General features: G+C 35.6%; 2 protein-coding genes and 1 long non-coding RNA gene across 3 annotated transcripts; all 3 read left to right on the top strand.

Moving 5' to 3' along the window:
• Positions 1-4604: 4604 nt before the first annotated feature.
• LOC107827307 (protein DETOXIFICATION 14-like) lies at positions 4605-5147 on the top strand. Its single transcript, XM_016654403.2, has one exon. It carries the CDS (start codon positions 4605-4607, stop codon positions 5145-5147), a length of 543 nt encoding a protein of 180 aa, XP_016509889.2.
• Positions 5148-5409: 262 nt separating this feature from the next.
• On the top strand, positions 5410-6627 carry LOC107827309 (uncharacterized). The gene is made up of 4 exons (XR_012701015.1): positions 5410-5482; positions 5571-5799; positions 6004-6209; positions 6305-6627. It is a non-coding gene; the product is annotated as an uncharacterized LOC107827309 (long non-coding RNA).
• Positions 6628-8721: 2094 nt separating this feature from the next.
• Positions 8722-10781, top strand: LOC142172171 (uncharacterized). The gene is made up of 5 exons (XM_075235955.1): positions 8722-8862; positions 8932-9193; positions 9488-9570; positions 9613-9768; positions 10284-10781. Exons 1-5 carry the CDS (start codon positions 8722-8724, stop codon positions 10779-10781), a joined length of 1140 nt encoding a protein of 379 aa, XP_075092056.1.
• The last annotated feature ends 8454 nt before the right edge of the window (positions 10782-19235 follow it).

The raw sequence follows: 19235 nt of genomic DNA, 5'->3' as shown, positions 1-19235 counted from the left end.
ATCAGTAGGTTGATCCCGTATTCTTCATTGTTTTGTGTGTTTCGAGCTACCGATCGGCCCCCACCACGAATGTTATTTTCGGGGTCGGTAGGAAAGTTGGCGTTGTTAGCCATATGTGAATTAACATCAATCGAATCTGCGAACGAAATTCCTATAGGACCAGCGAGTGGCCCTATGTTACCGGGCGCTATGTTGTTATTCTCACCATGATGACCGGATTCGTTGTCAATATGTAAGGGTGCTAATTGAGAGTTTGACATTTTTAGCCTGAAATCAAAGATACTTCAAAGAGCAAGTGTAAAATAGTGTATGTTATGAAGATTTGTATCAAATAACCACTATTATCCTTAGCTCCACGGTGAGCGTCAAACTGTTTACCCTCAAAATCGGATAACAATTGAATTTGTTAGTGGTTATAAGGACATGTGGATTAACTTGATACAAAGCGATAAATTAGATTGCAATTGAAATAAATAATGATAGATTAACCGTAAACCACGTGAGTTGGATGATTTCGGCTTAGGAAAGTAGGCCACCCTTGAAATGAATGCACTTTATTTGACACCAAAATATCAAAGAGTAAGAACTTAGAGAATGTATTGCTTATCAGTATATGCTACAATCTGTTTTATGAATTGTCAAGTCCCCTTTATATATTAAGAGAGGCCTACCTTTTAAGGCATTATTTTATTGTTCCATAAAGGCAAAAGTCCTTGATTTTGGTGACCGTTAGTTCCTTTTTTGACTTGTTCCGTGATTTCTTCCATAATGACCGGTTAATTGCGAGAATTAAGGATCTCTGTCGGATGAGTTGGCAAAGGTTTCTTCGAGATCGTTAGAAATAGGACCAGTTATGCCTTCGATAAACTCGAGGGTCAATCTGATGGTTTCGATGACTAGTTTTGATAATGCTTTGGGTCCGATCTTAAATATCATATTCCGATCTTGGCTGACCGTGTAGAACGTCAGATCGAGCTTCGAACATCGACTTTTACCCAATTACAGATTTATTGATCCTGGCCTACCGTTTCGGAAGCTAGATCGAACATTGAGCTCAGTTTTACCCCTATACAGTATGCTTTAAATTCCCTGCAGGAGTAGCAACAGGAGGTGGATGGTAACATATAGGAGCCTATGTGAATTTAGGATCATATTACTCATAGGTTCCACAGTGCAAACAATTCTGCTTTCATTTATCACTGCTTTCACAGATTGGGAGAAACAGGTAGCTATTACAACTTCGTTTTATTGGCGATGCCCAAAAAAAGTATATGGTCCAGATCTGGACGGGTTGTGTTAAGAATTTATTTAATGGATACAGGTCAACCTGGATTGTGGCTAAATTGAACTATGCAATAGCTTGGATCAATTTGGCAAACCTATGTAACCCAAAATACATGTATGAAAACTGTCAAAAAATAAAATAAAAAATAAAAAAATGTTATTCGTTTGGTTTGTTATGTCTATCATCTATGTTTATCCCTGTAGTTAAAAAGAAAAGAACCCTTTTTGGCTTTAGTGATTGAACAAATTATTTGATGTTGTTCTGGAGATGTAGTCTTTTTTATCAAGAATTTACGACAGTTCTGAATTTGTGTGCGTGTTAACATTACAGGCTAAGGAAGTAAGAGAAAGGTTGTTTGATGGAAAACTTCCAGCAGAATATTGAATGACTCAAACAATGCACGAGAACACACGCATGATATTTCCAACGGAACAATAAGATGTAGCTTAATTTGGCTTGAGTGAAGCGTAGTATTTTGTGTTCTTGAGAATTTGACGTTCATAAAGACCAAGAGAATGAACTTTTTAATTAAATAGAAATGGACTTGCAGAAGGATAGCCATCAAAAGAAAGGATGTAAAGAGTATTTCAAACCATAAGAGAGGTGGTTAGTTTAACAAAAATAAATCTGTAAAGAGGTTTCTAGAATCTTCCTTCAAATAATGATCGGGTAGGTCGTTTATAGTTGAAACATATAAATATTTATTGTATTGTAATTTATAAATATTTCTTAATTTTTTTTATAGTTTTATCTTTTAGCATATTATTTTAAATTTGGACATAGCATTTTTGAATTGTAAATAAATTTTATAATCCATAAATGTAGTAACTCAAACAAAGTTCAAACCAATACTAATGCTAACAACATAAATTCAATTCAACACTAGGAATGACGATAGTGTTGGATATCTATTTTTTAGTTTTACATTAGTTTATAATGAAAATGCATAACTTAGTTTATCTTTTTTATAGTGCTTAGTTATGTAATTAAATAGTACTTATTAGCTATACTTATTTTAGCATGACCTATATAGTATTTTTAGATTAATTTAATTTTTATTATGGCTTATTAATTAGCAATATTAGCTTGATGTAATTTTATTATTTTTGTTATTGAATATTTTGGTATAATGTTATGACTTATCTCATATTATTATGTTATTTTTTTTGGAAAATACATTATATAGTTGTATCTTACTAGGATTAAAGAAATATTTGGAGCACAAGTTACATATTTTGTGCTATGAAGACTTTACCGGAAAAAACCTGAAAAAACCTAAAACTACAAGAAAACCCGAGATTGAAAAATCCGACTTTATTGGTTTTAATTTGGTTTATAGATTTAAAAACGCGACACCGTCGATTTGGTTTGGTAATTGAAAAATTTTAACCAACCCGATCTATGTAACCCTTACCTGACAGTTAGTAAACCTCTATTTATATATACTTCGTAATATAGCAGCAGTAAGTAGTGAAACATTATTTGCATGTGACGTTAATTAATATTGCAGTAATACTAGCGTTGGCAGTCTGTCTAAGCTAGTAGTCTCAAAGATGATAGATAATTAAAGGATTCTTTAATCACCCTTCACTTAGAATATATTTTCAACAATTCCATGTAACTAAATACCAAAAATTTATTGTATCAAGGATTAAGGAAACTATTCTACGTCGGATATACATTATTTTCCTCTGTCCAAATTTCAATGTTGTAGAGAAACTTGGAAGGTCCACAAAATTATTTAATAGAAGTATCAATATTCTTCTTCTTCGTGGAACATTAATGGGATAGTTAATTTGAAACGTGGTTGTGTATAGAAGCGAGTGTGAAACTGGTGAAGCGTAGTTTTGTTCATGATGTGTATTGCGATAGGTTATGAGGCTTAATTAATATATTTCAAGTGAAAGTAAAATATTGTATCCTGTGATTCATTCCACGAGATCACATTAAATTTTCCAGAAGTCAGCTAGAATCTGCATGTGTTTAAAAATTAGCAGAACTATATAAAATTCCATGAAATACTCTGCAACCGTGGCTAAATCTTTTCGCAAATTTTAAATCTTTCCAGCTGACCTTGTTTGACCGAAAAATATAACTTCCGGTTAAACTATTAAATTTATGTAACAAGGGGGTTAAATCTAGTTAAGGATAATAACTCTAGATATTAATCTTGAAAACGTATAGTAGAGAGGACATATCCCATAAATGATTGATGACGATGAATGCAAAATATCCTAAGCCTGAACATTAATGGAGGTATAACTAATAATAAATGGCAGTTAAGTAAATAAGGAAAAAGATTGACCCAATAATGAGTGGGTTGAACGAATATTTCTCTTCGCAATGATGAATGACAGATAAGTTCAAGATTTGTATGAACAATCTTCGGATCCGGTGGAAATTATAAAGGTGAGAATGATATGGCCCAGAATCTTTATCAAAATTTAGTCTTTGTTTATTTTTTTTTGCAAGAGAGAAAGTCTTCGTTTCAAAAGTAATCTTATCAGAATCAATATTACATTGTCTCTTCTTTCTATATATATGAGGTTTTTTTCTTAGGAAGCCATAATAGTACAAACATTAGTAATATTCACTAGAATATTCCCCTTTTAATACCCTGTTCCGACAAATTAGCCATTACAAGTTTTATCACTAGTAATCGATCTCGGCCTCGACCCTTGTTGACATCTTGACCACGATCTCTATCGATGTAGCGACCACGGCTCTTATCGACACCTCGGCCATTAATCTCGCTGTGTTGGGTGAGCACGGCCGATGACGTTCTTTAATGCCATTTTATGCTAAATATTCCAAAGGCAGATTTTTAGCCTATTCAGTCCTCCCTTTCATTAATTATGTGTCTTTTCCGCAAGCTTATAATAATTTTCGTGATAACCATCATGTCTATCAACCATTAAGGATTGGTCGATGAGGCCTGAACAATCTACGAGAAGATCGAAGTTCAAGAAAATGGAAGAGGCTTTGCTGCCAATTGCCATTGAACAAAGACTTAAGCAAAAGGGCGATCTTTATAAAAGAAGTGAAAGAGGTTAGTCGCATAGCGTTTCCAATGATAGTAGTGATGCTTTTGCAATTCCTGTTGCGCTATGCACCTATGGTTATGTTGGGTCAATTAAGTGAACTCTCCCTTTCCAGTGCCTCCATTGCCTCACCTTTTTGCAATGTCACTGGCTTCTCTCTTCTTGTAAGCTCTTTTTTGTTTGAAATTGTAATGTTTACTTACCCAAATGTGAATGTCTTTTTCTTTTAATTTACCAATGCCTAAACTAAAATTGTTTGATTTTGAATACAGTACGGAATGGCAAGTGGATTAGAAACTTTATGTGGGCAGGCCTATGGAGCAAGGCAATTTCAAAAAGTTGGCACTATTACTTATGCCGCAGTCATATTTCTTTTATTCTTTTGTTTACCAGTCTCTCTTCTATGGATCTTCACTGACAAATTGCTTATATGGATTGGACAAGATCCTTCGATCTCTGTTGAGGCTGGGAAATACTCGATTTGGCTCATTTCATCTCTTTTTCCCTATGCAATTCTGCAGTCGCTTAATTGCTATTTCCAGACCCAAAGTTTAATCCTTCCGATGCTATGGAGCTCAGTAGTGTCGCTATGCCTTAATTTACCTCTCAGTTGGGCTTTGATATTCAAATTTAAGTTAGGGACCAGTGGTGTAGCTATGGCAATTGGTTTGTCATATTCGTTGAACGTGATCTTGCTTGTGCTTTATCTGAAGTCTTCATTAACCTGTCAAAAGACGCGTCCCTTTTTCTCAAAGGATGTTTTTATTATTATGCCGCAGTTCTTCCAATTTGCCATCCCATCTGCAGGAATGGTTTGGTAATTTAATTATTAACTTTCTTACTCCGTAGAAATCTTGTCTTTCTGTTGTTTGAAACTTTATGTAAGGCCTAAATTATATTACTACTTTCATATCTTCTTTGTAGTTTGAGATGGTGGGCAGTTGAGCTAATTACGTTGACGTGTGGATTGCTACCAAATCCACAACTAGGGACTTCTGTTCTATCTATTTGCTGTGCAACTCTACAATCTTTAAACTTCCCATTTTGATTATTTGTAGAAAAATTCAGAACCCTTGAATAAGATTGTTTAATTATGCAGCCTTACAACCTCTCAAATACACTTCCAGCTATCCTATTCTTTTGGTGCTGCTGCAAGGTTTACTTCCTAACAACGGATTTTGTATTAGTATTGTACGAATGACATTCTTATATATAATAATTACCTCGTAATTACCATTTTGTAGCACTCGGATTTCAAACGAGTTGGGAGCTGGGAATCCAAAAGCAGTTAGAATTTCTACTTATGTAGTCTTCGCTCTAGCAACTGTAGAGTTCCTTCTGGCAAGTGCGATTATTTTTTGGTTGCGTAATGTATGGGGATTGGCTTCACACATGAAGAAGAAGTGGTCAATCTTATCGAAGAACTTACTCCTCTTCTCTGCCTCTCCATCATCCTAAATAGCATAGTATCAGGTCATTGTTCTTCACCACTCTTTTCATCGATAGGGTAATAAACAGCTCTCATTTTAAACGCCAAAGATGAACGATGTCAAACGTTCAATTTTTCATCTGTATGAAGATAAATGTTTGCCTAACTAGTTACTCCCTCCCGTCCAAAATAAGGGTTGCTTTTAAGAAATCAAGAGTTATTAATACGCGTTCCTCTCCCTACATCAGGAGTTGCTAGAGGAAGTGGTTGGCAACATATTGGGGTGTATGTAAATTCAGGAGCATATTACTTGGTTGGAATTCCTGCCTCTTTACTTATGGGATTCGTTTTGAATTGGAGAGCAAAGGGCATGTGGAGTGGAATAATCATGGGGTCAATTGTGCAAACAATTCTGCTTTCTATTGTCACTTGTCTCTCTGATTGGGAAAAACAGGTAGCTATACAAACTTTCTTTAGTTGATGGATACTTGCAGTTTGACTTGTCTTTTAGGAAAAATCTATATATTAAAAATTTCTTAACACTTGCAGGCCAAGGAAGCAAGAGAAAGGTTACTTGATAAGAAAATTCCCCCAGAATAAATGACTGAAATCGATCTCTCCGTCGGGAACCATAAGCGTATACTTAGTTTTGGCTTGACTGATCAGTTATAGTCACTTCACAAATTATAAACACACAAATACAACGAGTAGCAATCTGGAAGCGAATGTTTAATATACCCAGTTTCTTGTTTTCGAATGTTTGATTCTATTTTTAGGATCTAATTTTGTTATAAAATGTATGTTTATTCGTAGGATTAGGCTTGATTGCATTCTGCAGCTCGTTCGAATATTTAAGAATACTATTGTATCATTTTTTTGTGAATCATGTTTCCATTTACGTTCCTTAAAGTTCACAACTTCCTTGAGCAATCATGATAATCAGGTAGAACTTGTGAACAATTTAACAAATAAGTCAAATGTTGATAGAGCAAAGTCATGTCAATATGGTAGAGTTTGATGAACAATTGAATAATCACAAAGTCATGCCAATATGATAACATAAAAGTCATGCCAATTTAACAAATAGGTCGAATGCAGAAAACATAAAGTCATACTAATATGATAGCGTTTGGTATAATACAAAGTCATGCCAATCAGATATAACTTGTGAACAATTTAACAAATAGGTCGAATGCAGTTAACACAAAAGTCATGTCAATATGGTAGAGTTTGATGAACAATTAAACATTCACAAAATTATGTCAATCGGGTAGAGTTTGTAAATAATTTAACAAATAGGTCGAATGCATATAACACAAAATCATTGCCAATTTGATAGGGTTTGGTGAACAATTAAATAAGTACAAAGTCATACCAATATGGTAGAATTTGTGAATAATTGAACAGGATAGGTAGAACGTATATAACACAAAGGCATACCAATCTTGTGAGATTGTATAAATAATTGAAGTCATGCCAATCTCAAGGGATTTTGTAAATAATTAAATTCATGTTAATCCGGCAAAATTTTGTGAATACTTAATAAGATAGATAAAATAAATATAACACAAAATCATGTCAATCCATTAAGATTTAATGAACACTTCAATTACCAGTGTACTCCCTCTAATTGTCGTTTTAGCTCTTTTTACGCATATTAAGAAAAATAATAAATACAAGGCATAATTTACTTAGTTTTCCCTAGTAAATACTTTTGAGCATTGAGCTAGTATTAAAAAGAAATACTATTTCTTTAGTATTAAAGGTATAGCTGGAAACTATTTGTAAATTTAGTCTTGAATTCCTAAAGCGAAACTTATTTTGGAACAATCTTTTTGAGCTAAAGAGACCGTTAAAATGGGATGGGAGGAGTATCTAACAAACGGATTATATTTCACCATATTTTTCTCGTCATTTAACCTTTTTTAGACATAGATGGCATGATATGATAAAAGACTTTTTCACGAGAATCTCTGTGTTAACGAATAAAAAATTCAAATAAAGTCATTAAAGTTTAGTACATAGTACGTAAGCGTAAAAGTAATTAATCATATCATAATCACTCCAACAAACCCCTCAGACAAATTAAATCTTCAGCTAAATTAGAAATCAATGATACAAAAATACATTACTAATAATTAAGAAGTGTAGATCAACGTGTATTATTTCTTATGGGAATAAAATGATGTTAATTTAGATTTTAGGGGCTTTCCCTCATCAATTAGGGTTCTCCCTGTTAGGAGTCACATGTCCAGTTGGTTAATTAGTTACGTGCACGTGTGAGTTGAGTGATGAGTGTATATATGTATTGTTTCATCACTGAATGAAATGAATTAGATCTTCATTTCGCATCATCTCTTCTTCCTTCTCTCTTATCTCTTCTCTCTACTATCTTCTAGAATGTGTGATGACCTCCAATGGAGGTTTCTTATTCTAACATGGTATCATAGCAACGATTAGGGAAATTGATACTAAATTGATACTGCTTCTTCTTCACTCAGCTGATTCACAGTTACAAGTTCTAGAAAAATCCGCCATAGGAGATACCTCGACACCTCAAATTGACCATCGTCATCTTCTCTACCTTATGATATACCTGGAGCAATTTTGATAGATATCAAACTCACAGGTCCAGAGAATTACGGATTGTAGAGTAGGTCGATGCGTTTGGCTTTATTGGGAAGAACAAGTTAGGTTTCATAGAAGGAACGTGTGTGAAGAGCTTGTATAAAGATGAATTAGAAGATCAGTCGGAGCAATGTAATGATGTGGTACTTTCGTGGATTAGAAGGAGTGTTTTGCAGGAATTACTGTCGAGCATAGTGTATGCATCAAATGCTTCAAAGATGTGGGTTGAGTTCAAGTAAAGGTTTGGAAAATAGAATTTGACTAGATTCTATAATCTTTGGACTCAAATTGGAACCCTAACTTAAGGTACGGATTATTTTACTACATATTTCACAAGAATGAAGGACCTTTGGGATGAACATGACACCTTGATACCAGGTCGTGGGTATAATTGCAAAGAATCAGAACCATTCTTTGAAATATTCTATCAACAACGACTAGTGCAATTTCTAGTTGGATTAAATGAGACTTATGCTCATGTTCGTAGTCAGATTCTGTTGAAAACTCCTGTACTAACAGTAAACCAAGCATATGCCTTAATAATATAGGAAGAGACTCAACGAGCTCTTGGTGTAATAGACTTGAACAAGGAACCATTAACCATGCTAGCTGGAAGAGGACAAATGATGAAAGGAAAGAAGCCTGATGTGATTTGCGAACCCAGTTGGTATAAGGGACATCAAAAGGAAAACTGTTACAAAATTGTGGGGTATCCACCTGATTTTAAAAGCAAAAAGAAGCCAATGCAGGGTACTGGTTTCAAAACCTATGTGAACAACACAACATTTGAGGGAACTAACTCTGCTGAAGGTCAATCACAAGGACATTTCTTTACATAAGAGGAGTATAAGCAGCTGGTGAATTTGTTAAACAAATCAGCATCATCTGATGACTGCAGAACCAATATAGCAGGTATTGTCTCCCTGCTATCCAAAATATATGGTATTGAATGGATTATAAATTCAGGAGCATCTCATCATATTACTTCCTGTAAAGCAGAACTAGTTAACATTAGGAAACTAAGGAATTAAGAAGGTAGAAAAATACAGGTACCAAATGGGAACAAGACACAGATAACTGATATAAGAGATGTAACAATTTTAGGAGGTCAAAGGATCAGAAATGTCCTACATGTACCAGATTTCAAGTTTAATCTACTTTTAGTAGCCAAGCTAACCAGGGACCTTGTTTGTACTGTTAAATTCTTTCCTGGTTTTTGTCTTCTTCAGGGTCTTTACAGTGGTAAGGTGATACGGATTGATGGAGAATATGATGGTCTCTACATTCTCCAAGAAGATATAAAACCAATAGTAGGAGCAGCAGTAATAAAAGGGAGACATGACACAAAATTGTGGCACTCAAGACTAGGACATCATTCCGTAAAGGTAATGCAACACATATCTGTTTTGAGAAATTTAGCAAATGAGTGTGTCCAACAGAAGTGTCAAGTATGTCCAATGGCAACACAACATAGATCAATCTTCCCTGTTAGTAGCAGTAAATCAGGTTGTATTTTTCAGCTTATACATTTAGATATTTGGGATCCCTATAAGAGGCATACACATGATACGAAGCATTACTTTGTCGCAATTGTTGATTACTTTAGTAGATACACTCAAGTTTGCCTAATACAGTCTAAGTGTGAGGTATTGGTTGTATTGGCAAATTTCTTCTCAATGATAAAAAATCAGTTTGCTATGACAGTTAAGGTGTTGAGATAAAAAAACAATGGCACAGAGTTTTTTAATTCTAAATGCAATGATTTACTTTCTGCTCTTGGAGTAACTCATCAAAGTAATTGTCCATATACGCCACAACAAAATAGGATTGTAGAGAGAAAATACATGCATATTCTGGAAGTTGCAAGGGCTCTAAAACTTCAAAGTGTTGTCCCAATTAGATTCTAGGTGAATGCATTAGAACTGCAGTCCATTTGATTAACAAACTTACTACTGTAGTACTAAATGGAAAATCACCCTATGAAATGCTTCATGGGAAGGCACCTAAAATAGAGCACCTAAGAATATTTGGTTGTTTGTATTATGCTAGTGTCTTACCAAGGGAAGATAAGTTTGATACACGAACAAAGAAGACAGTGTTCATAGGATACTCACAAACACAAAAGGGGTATAGGCTGTATAATTTGGAGTCACAGATCTTTTTTGTAAGCAGAGATGTGTCTTTTAGTGAGGATATTTTTTCTTTGATAGAAAAGAGACATGAAGTTATTGGAGAAGATGGCATGTTCCTGGTAGATCCTATAGCACATAAAGATATGCAATTAGCCAATCCAGAAAAGGAGTTTCGACATAGCCAGTTACTTAGCAGGAGACAACTGTTAACCCAGTTGCTGAGCAAGAGACAACTATTGAGATTCCCTCAAAAGCAACACATTTAGAGGAAGACGATATCATCTCAGAGTCAGAGCCTGAAATGCCTAATGAACAGAATTCCAACACAAGTGATGTCAACTCAGAGCCTGAATACTCATATGATCATACTTAACATGGAACCTTCACAGATGCCCAAACTGCAGGGGAACATCCTGATGGTCAAAAGATGGATTGAACCAAACCTAGTAGGGAGACAAAACCTCTAACATGGCTAAAACATTATGTCACTGGAAAAACATCTTCCGTATTTTGCAAATATCCTATCACCAACTATGTGTCCTATAACCACCTTTATACAACTTACCAGACATATGTTGGACTTGTTACAACCTCCACCAAACCAAGAAGCTTCAAAGAAGTAGCTCAAGATGAGAAGTGGATAGAAGCCATGAAGCAGGAAATCAACGCATTGGAAGACAACCATACTTGGGAGGTTGTTGATCTCCCAGTTGGGCAGACAAACAGTGGGTTCTAAGTGGGTGTATAAGATTAAGTACAAAGCCAATGGAGAGGTAGATAAATACAAGGCCATGTTGGTGGCAAAGGGATACACACAACAAGAGGGCTTGGACTATCATAAAACATTCTCCTAGTTACCAAAATGATAACTGTGAGGATAGTGTTAGCACTTGCAGCCTCAAAAAATTGGGAATTATCACAAATGGATGTCAATAATGCCTTTCTACAAGGAGATCTATTTGAAGAAGTGTACATGGATCTACCACAGGATTTTCATAGATATTAGTAGTACAAGGTATGTAAACTTCTCAAATCACTATGTGGTTTGAAGCAAGCTTCACGACAATGGAACATCAAACTTACTGATCCCTTAATAGATATAGGCTATAGTCAAAGTTCCTATGATCACTCTTTGTTCACAAAAAGGGCTAGAAATGATATAGTCATTGTCGTAGTGTATGTAGATGGCATCCTCATCACGGGTAGCAATAAGGAATTAATTGAGGAAGCTAAAGCCACACTTCATAACAGGTTCAAAGTGAAGGATTTGGGATAGTTAAGATATTTCTTATGGATTGAGGTTTTAAGATCACAATCTGGGATCTTACTCAACCAAAGAAAATATGCTTTAGAGTTACTAGCTGACATTGGTCTTAGTGGATCTAAACCTGCTACTACACCTTTAGAGATGAACCTCAAACTCACCATTGTTAAGTATGATACTCATGTGGAAAGGTCTGATGATTGAAGGATGTTAGTTATCAGAAGCTAGTGAAAAAATTGCTATATTTGACCATTACCAGACCAACCATCAGTTTTGTAGTGCAAGTACTGAGCCAGTCCATGAAGCAGCCAAAACTATCACATTGGAATGCAACCTTGAGGTTGATCAGGTATATAAAAGGGTCGCCTGGACATGGAATACTCTTGAAAAGAAGTTCAGACATAGGACAATTGGAGGCCTTTTGTGACTCAGATTGGGCTACTTGTCCAAATACAAGGAGGTCAGTCACAGGATATGCAATCAAGTTAGGAGACTCCTTAATATCTTGGAAATCCAAGAAGAAGCATACTATAAGCAGAAGCTCAACTGAAGTTGAGTATAGAAGCATGATAGCAGTAGTAGCTGAAGTAGTCTAGCTAGAAAGCTTGCTAGGGGAGTTGAGTGTCGAATTATCAAAGCCAATAAAATTGTTCAGTGATAATAAGGCAGCCATACAATTTGCAGCAAACACAATTCACCATGAGAGAACAAAACACATCGAAATTAACTATCATTTCATTAGGGAAAAGATCAAGAATAAGCTGATACAGCCAGAGTACTTGGGGAGTAAACAATAAGTGACTGACTTATTCGCTTATCCAAGCTATGAGTGTTAAATGTATACCACCCTCCAACTTGAAGGGCTGTATTAAGAGTCGCGTGTCCAGTTGGTTAATTAGTTACGTGCACGTGTGAGTTGAGTGATGAGTGTATATATGTAATGTTTCATCACTGAATGAAATTAATCAGATTTTCATTTTGCATCATCTCTTCTTCCTTCTCTTCTCTCTGCTATCTTTTAGAATGTGCGATGACTTTCAATGGAGGTTCCTTATTCTAACAATCACCATACATGATCTCTTGCAATGTAGCAGAGATTGCAATGTGACCAGATGAGAAAGCAACAAAAAGAGCACCATTGTTAAAAAGGAGGAAGGGTATTTTAGTCTAAAATCTTTTCATTAAACTTAAAAGGATTAATTTCGCATAACTTTCAAAAATAGGGATAAAACTTAAAGACGGTGCAAAAGTATCATATTTTTGTAAATCACTCATTTCTTTCGCACAAATACATATAACAACATAATTGTATGCAAGTCGTAAATAAGTTATAATAAGTTTTATGTTTTAACCGAATTGTATACAATAACAAATTTTGTATGCAAGTTATATGCTATAAATTGTATATTTTATTGGATTGTGTGTATTTTATTAAAAAAAAACTTCTCACTATTTTTTAAAAATCTAAAAATCCAATTAAAGAGGGTAATAACTATTCTATTTATGTATCTATAGGAAAAGACTCCTCTTTATTAATGCTTTGAACTAGGGAGGAAAACAAAATGTATGTGGAGTGGATTACTCATAGGGTCCAACAATTCTTCTTTCATTCATCACTGCTTTCATATACTCTACGACTTTGCTCAACTAGCGATGCCCAAAAAGGGGAGAAATTCAAAAATAGCCAGATTTAAAAGTGGTAATTAAAAAATAGCCACAATTTTAAAAGTAATCGAAATTTAGTCACTTTTCATGTAAAGATAAATCTGAACGAAAATACTGTTCAAAATCCGAAAAATATTCCAGCATAATATACTGGAGTTCCAGTATAATATATCGGTCCAGCATAATATGCTGGAAGTTCATACACAGGTGCTCCAATCTCCAGTATATTATGCTGGAACTTTTCACCTGTTGGAGTTCCAGCATAATATGATAGAAGTTTATACACAGGTGCACCAATCTCCAATATATTATGTTGGACCGGTCCGTGTTGCAGTAAAATAGTGGCTATTTTTCAATGACTTTACAAATGCAGGTTATTTTTGAATTACCAGTCCGAAAACTTGCTAGCCCGTACTATTTTTACCCAAAAAAGAATATATGGTCCAGCTCATCCAGATCTTGACGGGTTGAATTGCGAATTTAGTTACTCCCTCCGGTTCACTTTAATTGATTTTCTGGCTATTTTCATATATATTAAAAAATTTATTTTTTAGCATTAATGAACAATAAAATTGACCATATTTACCTTAATTTGTTCATTAGAAATATAACAAATATTCCTAAGCTCTTTATTTCAAGGGCAACTTTACAAAGAAAAAAAAAGTTAACTCCATGATATTTTAAAAATACAAAAATTGTGGATCACAAAAAAAGGGGCCAAAAAGTCAATTAAAATGGAACGGTAGAGATGATTAGGTGAACCTGGGGTGTGCTAAATTGAACTATGCAATAGCTTGGATCAATTTGGCTTCCTAGGTAACCCAAAATGATACATAAGAAAATATTGTAAAAAAATAGAAAAAATATTTTTTGTCTGGTTTGTTATTTGTATTTTTTTTTTTCTCTCAAGACACTCTCTCTCTCAGTTTAGAAAGCTTTTTGTGTATTAATAAATGATTAATCAATTTATAAAATATGGAACAATAGTTAGACACAATGGATTATGAGTTACAGAAGGCTATGATCCATTATTTAGTTTAAATTGACCAATCAGATCTTGATACAAAAACACTTTAGGCACACCGACTCACGGAGTCATGACCAATTTATGCATTCAACCCCTTTTGACTGGCCAACATGTGTCCAACTTGCCCATTGGATTCCCCAACTTTTTATTTTGCCGCAATTTGACTTTTGCATTTGGAAAAGCCATAATTCTCTTCTTTTATGAGTTCAAGTTACGAAAACAATTTGATTTGGGAACCATGTTTGGCGTTCTCAAATCTCAACTATGACTAAAAAGAAAGGAAAGTCCAAACAGGTTCTTAAAATAAACGAAAAAAATAGTAGAAATTATACGTCTTCACTTCAAAACTCAAGTTAAAAAAATATTGCAGTTGATCTGGAAATCTCTTTTTCTCTCCATATTGCCCGATCAGTAGGAAATTTTGATCCAGACTCTCCAAAAATAAATTTTCTTCTTCAAATTTACTCTAATTTGTAGGATTATTTTTTGTATTAACATTACAGGCTAAGGAAGTTAGAGAAACGTTGTTTGACGGAAAAAACCCCCCATAATAGAAGATTCAAAGATGCCCAACGACATACGAAAGATATTTCCAACTGAAGTAATTATAAGAGCATAGCTTAATTTGGCTTGAGAGAGCAGGGGTTATAATCATACAATTGGCCACACGTCTGGTTAGTCGTGACTTGCTAAGGTTATTACTCCCTCCCGGGGTTCATGGTTCGGTTTTTTCCTAAAAAGAAACCAAATCAACTAAGTCGGTTCTTCAAATATTGAAACCAAACCAAACCAATTAAGTCGTTTTTTATCGATTCGGTTTTGGTCAGTTTTTTGATTTTTTCGGTTATTTATCGATTTTTTTTTCTTAAATATGAGACATACATAACCAAACACAGATTCCGGAGACTACAATTTCAATGTAACACTATCAAACCAATTGCTCTTTGAGAAATCTATCATTTACCAAGATATATTGATGATAATTGAATCAACTAGTGATGAATAATTTAAGTACTCAATTAAAAATCGATTATTTTTTACATGAAATAAATTCTTGTACTTAGCAAAAGAAAACTACCCATCAAACTAAAATGTAAAGACAAAGAATTAGATTATTATAATAGCAAAAAACTAGACTAAACATATAAACAACTAATATGTACCATAAAATTTTAGAAACTTTATATAAAAATAAACATATATATAGGTATAATAATAAATTTAAATACCTACTTCTATAGTCGTTTTTTTTTTGGTTTTTTCGGTTATTTTTTTATTAAAACCAAAATCAAACCAAATTTGATCGATTTTTAAATTTCAAAACCAAAACCAAACCAAACCTAAAAAGTATCGTTTTTTTTGGTAGGTTTGGTTCAGTTTTCAATTTGGTTCGATTTTTCAGGTTTTTATGAACACCCCTACTCTCTCATGTCACTTTTATATGTCTACTAGAAATACATTGTCTACTATACTAAATAAGAGAAAAATAATCTTTTTTTTTCTTTTTATTTTACCCTTATCATTAACTACTTTTTCATCAAATCAATTTTTCAAGACTTTTGAAAATACTATCATTATTATGAAAAAAAATTATAAAATACATACTTCATTTATTATTTTTTAAAGAAAATATAAAGTTAAAAGTGAACAATTAAAATTAACGGAAGAATCATAATTAAATATTTGTGAGTGTGTTAAATATCTTTTACTCGAAGATGCAAATCACAAAGATAGCACAAGATCCGATGTTAACCTTTCTTTTTCCAACCTCTTTGCGAATTTCATAAGCACTAGCTAGTATTATGTGTACCAAAAGTATAACTTTTCAATTAAAAGAAATGGGACCACACACTATTTGTTTAGTTGGATAGCCATCAATTAATGATCTATCGTGATTCGTGAATATAGACAACTCGCTTTACAACAACAAGAAGTATATATTAAGGAGTGTCATGTCACGTCCTTAGTCGTTAACTAAGTACACGTGCGGCACTTGACAATTTTCTCACGTTCTTGGTATGTCAAGTCAGCCTTACTATACTCAAGATCACTAAGAGAATGATAGAAAGAACACAAGAGAATCATTAAAGGAAGCTTTGTATTAGAGAAAACTTGAATTGTTTGCTTGATGAATTACAAATGAATGACCACCTTTATATACTAGTCTCCTAGGGGCTAGTGTGCAAATATTAATTATTAAACAAGTCCTTAATATTTACAAGATAAGGGCTTTCTCTAAATTCTCTACAAGTCTAGAAGATTCCAAGAATTTTCCTAGCAAATCCATAAATATCTAGGATCTTCCAAAGGAAATATCCATACTTCTCTAGAATCTTCTCACAAATGCAAGTATTCCTCCTATGTAAGCTTCCACATGGCATTAATGTATGCCAAATGGCGCTTATGTGGCATGATGACATGGAGAGTCATCACACTCTCCCCCACCTAATGTTGCGACGACCGCGGCGCAATGTTGCTGCATAAACTCTCGGATCTTATCTTTGAATTGCCATAAATCTTCATAACGTTCCCATGTGGCCTCCTCCGGTGATTGCCCCTTCCAATGGACGAGGAACATTGCTGTGGCTTTTTGCCCTTGTTTTCGCCTGGCCTGGTAATCAATAATAGCCTCAATCTCCCGGTCGTGCGAGGCGGTGATAGTAATAGGCGCTCGACTTGATTGGCACCTACTTGGATCATCATTGTCTTTATGATAGGGCTTAAACATGCTGGCATGGAAGACAAGGTAGATCTTAAGATATGATGGCATGTCAAGCTTGTATGAGATCTTGCCTACCTTGGCGACTATCCTAAATGGCCCCTCATACTTGCGAATCAGATTCTGATGCATGCATCGTAGTGCCTTAAACTGTCTTGGATTAAACTTCACCATGACCATGTCCCCAACTCTATAGTCCGTGGGACGCCACTTACGATCTGCAAACTTCTTCATCTTCTTAGCTGCCTTATCCAAGTAGGATTTAGCAGTGTCAAGCTGCTCCTCTCATCCTTTAGCTATATGATAAGCCCCCAAACTCTTTCCCTCGAACGCGGCTGGTAATGAATGTGGAGTTTGTGGTTGTTGGCCTGTGGCTAGCTCAAATGGTGTCCGTCCCGTGGACTCACTCCGCTGCAAGTTATAAGAGAATTGGACGATGTCTAGGAGCCTTGACCAATCTTTCTGATGCGCGCTTACATAATGCCTCAAGTAGCATTCTAGTAAGGCATTGACCCATTCCGTTTGTCCATCTGTCTGTGGGTGGAAACTAGTGAAAAAGTGCAATTCCGTGCCAAGTATGTCGAATAATTCTCTTCAAAAGTTCCCAGTAAAACGGGGGTCTCGATCACTGATAATATGCCTTGGTAAGCCCCAATACTTCACCACATTCTTAAAGAATAGCTTGGCGGCTTCCTTGGCAGTGCAACCTGGTGTGGCGGGCATGAAGGTGGCATATTTGGAAAATCTATCCACGATCACCATAATAGTACCATAACCGTCAGACTTCGGTAAGCAAGTGATAAAGTCCATAGTCACGCTCTCCCATGGATGCTCTGCAACTGGTAGTGGCTCCAAAAGTCCTCCGGGTTTTTGTTGCTCAACCTTGTCCTGTTGACAGACAAGACAAGTCTGCACATAACATTCTATGTCATCTCGCATACATGGCCAATAGTAGACTGACTCAACCAAGGCCGTAGTGCGACGTTGGCCTGGATGACCAGCCCACATTGTGTCATGACTCTCCCTTATAATACGCCGTCTAATGTCTCCAAACTTAGGCACGTAGACCCGCCGACCTGTGGTAAGTAGTAGGCCGTCTTCGACCAAAAAACGTCTCGTATTGCCCTGGTTGGCTAACTCGATAAGTTGTTTGGCTGCTGGATCGTGTTGCATGCCTTCTTTTATAGCCTCACGAATATCCCATCTTGTTGAAGTGATTGCAGCAAGCTCGGCTTTCCGGCTCAAGGCATCGGCTACAACGTTACCTCTGCCCGGCTTATACTCTAGTACATAATCAAATTCGGCTAAGAAATCCTGCCACCGAGCCTGTTTTGGGGTGAGCTTCTTCTGCGTCTGAAAGTAGCTAGTAGCTACATTGTCGGTCTTGACCACGAACCTCGACCCAAGCAAATAATGTCGCCATGTACGAAGGCAATGCACAATAGCAATCATCTCCTTCTCTTGCACTATGTAACGTCACTCCGTCTCATTTAACTTGCGACTCTCAAATGCTATGGGATGCTTATCCTGCATCAAGACACCCCCAATGGAAAAGTCTGAGGCATCTGTATGCACCTCAAATGTCTTGGCAAAGTCAGGTAATGCCAAGACTGGCTCCTCTGTTACAGCTGCCTTGAGGTCTTCAAACGCCCTTTGACAATGCTCCGTCCAAACCCATGGCTTGTTCTTCTTTAGCAACTCAGTCAATGGTGCGGCCTTTGCTGAGTAGCCACAGATGAACCGACGATAGTAGTTAACAAGGCCAAGGAAGGATCTCAACTCAGTTACCTTTATAGGTGCCTCCCACTCCTGGATAGCACGTACCTTAGCCTCGTCCATGCGTAGCTCGCCATTGCTAATAACATGGCCTAAGAAGTGCACCTTTGATTGTGCAAACTCGCATTTCTCCCTCTTGATGTATAGTCCGTTCTCCCGCAAGACTTGGAAAACCTTCCTTAAGTGCTTCATGTGCTCTTCCAAGGTGTCGCTGTAGATGACTATGTCGTCTAGGTAGACTACCACAAACTAATCAAGATAGGGATGGA

Source organism: Nicotiana tabacum, chromosome 17, assembly GCF_000715075.1.
Source record: "Nicotiana tabacum cultivar K326 chromosome 17, ASM71507v2, whole genome shotgun sequence".
NCBI classification, from domain to species: Eukaryota; Viridiplantae; Streptophyta; class Magnoliopsida; order Solanales; family Solanaceae; genus Nicotiana; species Nicotiana tabacum.
This window is presented reverse-complemented; position numbering and strand designations above follow the sequence as displayed.

Bases quoted from the DNA above. Each gene is read 5' to 3' on its own strand.
- LOC107827307 (XM_016654403.2), top strand. From the start codon at position 4,605: ATGGCAAGTGGATTAGAAACTTTATGTGGGCAGGCCTATGGAGCAAGG.
- LOC142172171 (XM_075235955.1), top strand. From the start codon at position 8,722: ATGAAGGACCTTTGGGATGAACATGACACCTTGATACCAGGTCGTGGG. The intron at 9,194-9,487 runs GTCAATCACAAG...TAACAATTTTAG, and splicing joins GGGAACTAACTCTGCTGAAG to GAGGTCAAAGGATCAGAAAT. The intron at 9,769-10,283 runs GTAATGCAACAC...TGTCCCAATTAG, and splicing joins TAGGACATCATTCCGTAAAG to ATTCTAGGTGAATGCATTAG.